The sequence below is a fragment of the Sesamum indicum genome, linkage group LG4, assembly GCF_000512975.1.
Source record: "Sesamum indicum cultivar Zhongzhi No. 13 linkage group LG4, S_indicum_v1.0, whole genome shotgun sequence".
NCBI classification, from domain to species: Eukaryota; Viridiplantae; Streptophyta; class Magnoliopsida; order Lamiales; family Pedaliaceae; genus Sesamum; species Sesamum indicum.
In genome coordinates, this window is record NC_026148.1 from 8,454,868 (window position 1) to 8,462,315 (window position 7,448).

Genomic DNA, 7,448 nt, shown 5'->3' on the forward strand with positions numbered 1-7,448 from the left:
ACATCTAATTCTGTTACTTCCAAATCATCCCCATTTATCAGGTCAACCTCTGCACTTTCTATCTCTTTGGCGGACTTATAGCTTATGCTTTGTTCTTGAACTGAAATGTTAGGAGGCTGCAGATTTGAGCTAGAAAAACTGTCGTTCTTATGATCTCCGTCATATCCATTGGTTATTGCAGAAGTAGCATAGTTCTGAATACTGAAATCAAGAGATGGGATGTCAAATTTATCATATCCAGGATCTTTGACGATTTGCTTTTCTCCAAAATATGTCGAAGCAGGTTCAATACCTGAAACAATAGTTTAAATAAGCCTTTACTTGCTAACTTAAAGTAGATAGTTGAATGCTAAACTGCAAGTGCTAAATCTGCATAACAGTTTAATATAATAACTGTACCATAAAGCTTTGTGGGATTTCAACTCACTAACTTGCGATGAAGAATATAAGTTTTTGGAGAAAAGGTGAAAGACAAGGTTCACAGAATGCTTCTTTTTGCATGAAATCTAAGTGCATGCAACTACGGATGGAAGGACCAAAGAAGAAACAGAAAATTTACAGATATTAATATTCTCCTAATGCCAATCTTTCGACATCATCAAATATTGCAATGTTCTACAAATTCTAACCACAATATTGCTCTCTATGAATCGTAGTTAGTATCTACTGACCTTCAGATTTAAAATTTAAAGTTTTCACACTCATCAGCTTATGCAATTGTCCTTTATGATTCTGAATATGGTCAACACAGACACTTCCATTCTGATATGTCCAAGTGCAGATTCGACACTTCCATATTCCTTCAGTCAGAAAAGAGACAAGTGATTGCAATTGTAACAATTGCAAATAGTGCCTTATATACATAATTAATTACACAACTCCATAGGCCATCCAAAAGGTCAAGCATATTGATCTTTTTACTTATTAGTCCATCAGTCGTAAACAAATCTGGAAGAGTGTATCTGAAACAAAACAAAGGTATGAGATTGGCGGCTAAATTAATACAGAAGGGAACAGACCTATCGGAAGGATTCTCTTAGCTGCAGAAATTCAATGCGGCTACAAAAATGGGCAACACCAGAATTAAGACCCCGGAACAGCTCCGGTTTGAACACAGAACTATGCTGCTAGATTCATGAGATAACGAGTTGCCCGCATTTAATTGAAATTGAGTAGTTTTACACGGCAATTGGTGGTCTTTAAATGCATGACCCACTTACTCATTCAAGCAACTTTTGTACAAGGAAACCCTCAAAATCTACTCCACAACTTCGCTGCGTTAGTTACAGCCTACCCACTTTGCCAAAATATCAGCTAATAGCTTATCCTCTTCTTTACTGTGCTTCCAGTAAACCGACCGGATATAAGAGTAACGTTGGCACAGATGCAAACTTTTACGGGCCAATGCACTTGGTTAGAAAGTAAACTTGTGATAGTAGAGCCATCAACCATCGAAAGTATTTCAAACCCAAGAATACCACTCCAAACACATACTAGTTCTGAAGAAACTAATCAGTAAAACACTTGTAAAGATAACAAAAAGTCAATTACCTCCACCTTAAGAGTGAGATTGAAGAGCAATATCTGCTCTCCCCACTCCTAATCGCAAAGTCGATTCAGTTTAGCCAAATCAGGTTACAGGAAAAAGACGCACGATTTAACAGAACCAAGTGCCGTAACTTGGTATATATACACAGATACAAGAAATTACGAGGGAAGACGAAGAGGGCCCTTTTCTTTATTAGTATTTTACAGACATGTAGGGTTAGAAAGTGGCAGTGGACAGGAGGATTGTGGTACTGTTCATGTTTATCGTTTACGGAGACACCCGCATAAAACAGCCACAGACCATTTATGCAAATTCAAAATTAAATCTTGACAAATCAAAAGAACTTGTATTACTGTGTACTTGCTGACCTTCAACTTTGTCATAGAAAACAAGATTCTCGGATTTCTGCTCCCCATTTATGGCCTCTAATTCATTTTCAAGAACCCCATCAAGCTCCTCTATTTTCTGCTCTTCTCCAAGAATTGGGTCTTCACTTTGAGCTCCATTTGCAGCCACTTGTGTCTGAATGGGGTGGCCATTACTCACTTCAACATCAACAGCAGCAATTTCAGTGGTGTTGCTGTCATTTTCATTTCTTGATTTTCTTACTACCAGAGTAGTTTCCTCTTCTTCTTGTTCCTCCGCCTCAGCTTGCTCCCACTTTTGCTCTTCTGTTTCCATCTCTCCACACACACACACACTCGACCTCGAGAGAAAACAGATAAGTTTGTTTATTTATTTATAAATAAATGGGATCGCTCACGTCTAATTATAGAGGGGAAAAAAAGGCATGAAGCACATAGCATTGCGTGCAGATGTTGCAGAAAACCATAGAAATGTTAGTTTATACTTTCTTGTTGTAGCCTTATAAATGCAATAGTGGAAATAGTAGGAGACGAGCAGAGAGCCTTATCTCCATACAAGTAGAGACGGTAGGCTTTTCCTACTAATTTGCAGCAAAGCAATAAATGGTGTGTTGATAGAGTGAACACGATTCTTGCACATCAATAACCAATTGTACTAAGTACCATTTTCAGGAGTATGGTCAACTTGACATATCTCTTCACGCGATGTAATCCAATCCGCATTTGCTTAAGCATGTCTTAGTAGAGTAGAAGCAGTTGGTTCCCATTATTTTGTTTTTGAATGTGGAAGCAAAATATGAATAAAAGCTTGGTTTTGCATCATACGACAAGAGTAATAAGTAATAAGATGCAATTCTTGTTTTATGCTCCATTTTTACTAGGATATCGATAGTTTTGTAGTCGAAAAAAGAAGAAAGAAATTGTGTAAAGATAAAATGTGTAGTAGTTGTTACTAGGATAATAAAACGTTTGTTTCATGAGACGAAATTGAAAATTTTCCAACAAAATGTTGACATCCAGATATATCTAATTTAAAACGAAGTTGAGAGTGTTTAATATATAGTAGTTCACATGGAAAAGTCCCGGAAAAAACAAAAAGTGTAGTAGGTCACAGGCCAGCGACCAATGTCATGCACTCTTGGTCAAAGAGATACATATATTATTGAAAGTTGGCACTTGGCACTACCGAATTGAGTATTGAGCAACTCTCTAGAATACGTTTCTGGTAGACTTTAGCAGTGGTAGTGTGTGTGTGTTTGTGTTTAATCTTTCCTTACCTTTTGAGGTGTTAGATTTAGGTAGAAGTTGGTGCTATTTATTGCTATCATCAATCTTTATAATTGTTAACCTACAGAACTAAATGGACAATCAGCGCAGTAAATAGTAATCACTTGTGTCAGTTATATTTCTTCTCTGTGTTTTTTTTTTTTGGTTTGGGTGTGTGTGCATACTGCAGACCAGCTTAGTCTGAAAAGGAGTTTTTATGCCTTAGTCTGAAAAGGGAGGCTATAATCAGTTTCCCACGGGTCAGTTTTTGTAGGCAATTCTTTCTCTTAAACACTCACTTATTAGGTAGCTGAGTAGCAGAAAGAAATAATTAAATTAGAACAAGAGAGTCAATTTTTGATATTTATTGCATGATAATGGAATGGAAATTTCCATTATTTATTTCAAACTGCACAGCACCACATATTTTTGTCTAACTTAATAACCAATAATTATGTAGATGTTAAAACAATATAAATACATGTCATTAATAGGCCACCAACTGGTATGCCCCTCTCTACTTCAAAACTCATTAAATACACCATCCTTGTTTTAATGAAATGTATACCTTGCCCAATCAATTTTCTTTATTTCTTGAAATGAAATGTAAATTGTAAAAGACTAACACAACACAATAAACAGTCACAACATTGGAAATTATATAATTGAGAGACTTCCCATAACAAACAAAAACAAGAAGAATATGAAATTAAAATTGTGGTAGATGTGATCAAAGAAATAATGACCAAGTCTACTTACACTTCCCTTGTGTCTATCTTCATTTAGTTGCGTTGCTCTTTCTTATCATCAATGTTTTATAATAATTGGGATGTCTTCATCTACCCACCACTATATTACCTAAACCCAAAAGCCAATTGACAGGGACAGCAGATCCACCATTCTATCATCCTTAAATGCCTTTGTTTGTCCCTCAACCCATAACCTAAGTTGTAATTATTTAACAAGACCTTTAAGGAATCAAGAATGGCTGAGGAGTAGTGATCATATCAAGACAGACTCACTCCCACTAACTAATAACTACCACCATTCAACGGAAACTTGTATTTGGTACTACCTTACCAACAATATGCCGAATAATGAAGACTGCAAGGCCTTGTGCCGACCTCCTGGAATATGGTATCTGCACCTGATATTCCTAGGACTTGGTGATCCCCGCATTCTCTATCAAATAGGAATCATCACACACGCATCTTGACACATTGAACTCCTATAGATACTAGCCGTCTCTCACTTGTATTCACTTCTCACTCTTTCTATCTACTCAAGCTAATTTTAATTATGAGAGGATGGCACCCAATATGCTTAATGAGTTGTGTTGTTGGGAAACCAAATCCCCACAGCATAACTGTTGTAGCAACATCACTCATTTGAAGAATGGGAGTAGCAGACAAATTCTCATGGTATCAACTCCAATCTCAAACAGTAAATCCTGCCAACTAGTAAACTAATAACTCCTGTGTTTATTCTGTTTGTCCTTTTGCAACTTAGCTGTTACAATTTAGGAAATTGGGATGAAACCAAGGAGGAAAAGACGTACTCTTTTCATGTCATCAATGATTTATATTACAATACCACGGGATATCCAGAAAATATTCCTTCTTTGCATGGGAAGCATAAAAGCTACTTAAATCAGAGAGGTGAATCTAAAATTTTAAGCACATTGCACACAAACTTCAAGGTGTAAAGATCAGTAACTCAAACTTTAGAAAATATGCAGGTTGCAGCTGAGAATAGAGATGAAACAGAGACGTCAAAAGAGGATATTACCTCACCAACCTTGCCATTCTATAAGCTTCTGAGCCAGGCAGATAGGTTGGACTGGATTTTGATGGTTCTTGGTACCTTAGGTTCCGTTGTCCACGGACTTGCCCAACCCATTGGGTATCTTCTGCTGGGCAAAGCCCTTGATGCATTTGGTAATCACATCAATAATACCAATGAAATGGTTAATGCTCTTAAGAAGGTAAATTGCATGCTAAATTGCTCAAACCATCCAAGTGCATTTGTTCTTACTTTCTTCGGATTGAATGCAGCGCGTGTGGTGTCCTTTCTGCTTGTGCAGGTTGTTCCATATGTATGGTATATGGCTTTTGCTACATTCCCAGCTGGAATACTAGGTAACCATAATGCCTATTCTGCATAGCTATGATATGAATGTGGAAGTTATTGAAGCATAGTCATAAAAAGATGAAGCCTAACATGTCAACTAGAAAGGAGTTAGCTATCAAAGTAACTAATGTTCCACGGGACAAGTATTTCAATGATCATGTAAAACCTAGTGAACTAGAATTCTTAATTCAAATGCAGAGATTGGATGCTGGATGTATTCAAGTGAGAGACAAATCACACGCTTAAGATTAACATTTCTGAAAGCTGTCCTCAGCCAAGAGATCGGGGCCTTTGATACTGATTTAACAAGCGGGAAAATAATCAGTGGCATTAGTAGCCACATGTCTATCATTCAGGATGCAATTGGTGAGAAGGTAACTGGCTCATGCTTCCTCTTTACACTATTTCAGACTATGTTATATTCTCTAAATTTTCAAATATTTAACACTGCATACGATTTCAATAAGTCACATTTAATCAACATAAGTAACAAAAACCTTTTCTGATTTAGCATCTCTAACGTTTGATGATTCTTTACGATTAGAATATTAATTCTGAGTTGATTGCTTATATTGCAACATCCTTTAATAATGCCATCTGATAGTTCCAATCTACTCCTACAACAAACTTAATATGCAAAAACAGTTGAACATCATACACAACCATCACAGAATGCCAAAAGATACAAGCAAAGAACAAAGATAAATCACAAATACGTTGTCTGATTTCGACGTACATGTTTCTGGTTGACAGTTAGGACATTTCTTATCATGCTTCGCCACCTTCTTCTCCGGTGTCTTGATTGCTTTCATTTCCTGCTGGGAAGTGTCACTTCTAGCATTATTTGTTGTCCCCATGATTCTTGCAATTGGGGCTACTTATACAAAGAAAATGAATGCTATTTCAGCAACAAGGATGTCATTCCTGTCGGAGGCTACTGCAATGGTAGAACAGGTAGAGAATCAATAAGATTATTATAATTAATCAGAAGCCGTTAAAATGTAGTCTGACTTGCCAAAAATGGATCCAACTCATATACAAATCCTCTTGCTTGCTATATGACAGTCAATTTCCCATGTCAAAACTGTGTTTGCATTTGTTGGAGAGAATTCAGCAATTAAATCCTTCTCAGAATGCTTAGCAAGGCAACTACATTTGAGCAAGAATGAAGCATTTGTGAAGGGATTTGGGACAGGTATGTTCCAAATTGTCACATTCTGTTCATGGGCTCTTATTGTATTTGTTGGAGCCATTGTTGTAGTAGCTGGGAGAGCACATGGAGGAGATGTCATTGCTGCAGTTATGAGCATTCTCTTTGGGGCTATGTAAGAACCAAAATCTTTTATTATGGACATTAACCTATGGCTATCACAACATTTTGTCCAGTGCTCACACTGGACACAACATCAAAGAAAAAAATCTCCCTGTCAGGCATCAGATTATTTTCCTTTCACAATTTCAGATCACTCACATATGCTGCACCTGATATGCAAATCTTCAATCAAGCAAAAGCTGCAGGAAAGGAAGTATTTCAAGTTATTGAAAGAAAGCCAATGATATACACCAACAGAGAGGGAAAGATACTGGACCTGGTCAATGGCAGCATAGATATATACGATGTGCACTTTGCTTATCCGTCCAGGAAAGAAACTTTAATCCTTCAAGGTTTTTCACTATCAATCCCAGCAGGAAAGGTGGTAGCGCTTGTTGGAAGTAGTGGATGTGGAAAGAGCACCATCATGTCACTAATAACAAGATTCTATGATCCTATAAAAGGTACTCCTAAGAGGTGCATACACTGTCTACTAAAATCATGCATTTTTTGATATCTTCATGGATACATCAATAAAGTTCTATGCTTATTTCTCCACAACATATAAGAGAGCAAGAAATAGCTTATACTATGTTGGTTAAGATTCCTTTAAGGGAAAAAGCCTTACTGAGTTTGCAATTCTCAGGTGATATTCTCATTGACAACCACAGTATCAAGGATCTTGATCTGAAGTTCCTCAGGAGAAACATCGGACTAGTTTCACAGGAGCCATCATTATTCTCTGGCAACATCAAGGACAATATTAAGGCTGGAAACTCAAATGCAGACGATGATCAGATCCAGAAAGCAGCTCAAATGGCAAATG

At 37.0% G+C, this 7,448-nt stretch overlaps 2 protein-coding genes across 2 annotated transcripts in view; one reads left to right on the plus strand and one right to left on the minus strand.

The window, feature by feature from the left end:
• Positions 1-2,230, minus strand: part of LOC105160342 (membrane protein of ER body-like protein) — a 7,001-nt gene extending 4,771 nt beyond the window's left edge. The window contains exons 1-2 of the mRNA XM_020693489.1: positions 1,918-2,230; positions 48-292 (exon numbers count right to left, since the gene is read on the minus strand). Coding sequence (XP_020549148.1) covers positions 48-292; positions 1,918-2,230 — 558 coding nt within the window. The remainder of the gene's footprint in view (positions 1-47; positions 293-1,917) is intronic.
• The window catches only part of LOC105160343 (ABC transporter B family member 19-like), a 5,552-nt gene continuing 2,976 nt past the window's right edge, over positions 4,873-7,448 (plus strand). Inside the window, exons 1-7 of the mRNA XM_020693209.1 lie at positions 4,873-5,164; positions 5,264-5,318; positions 5,509-5,684; positions 6,064-6,264; positions 6,376-6,635; positions 6,773-7,086; positions 7,269-7,448. The exon at positions 7,269-7,448 is cut by the window's right edge and continues 104 nt beyond it. Coding sequence (XP_020548868.1) covers positions 4,913-5,164; positions 5,264-5,318; positions 5,509-5,684; positions 6,064-6,264; positions 6,376-6,635; positions 6,773-7,086; positions 7,269-7,448 — 1,438 coding nt within the window. The 5' untranslated portion in view covers positions 4,873-4,912. The remainder of the gene's footprint in view (positions 5,165-5,263; positions 5,319-5,508; positions 5,685-6,063; positions 6,265-6,375; positions 6,636-6,772; positions 7,087-7,268) is intronic.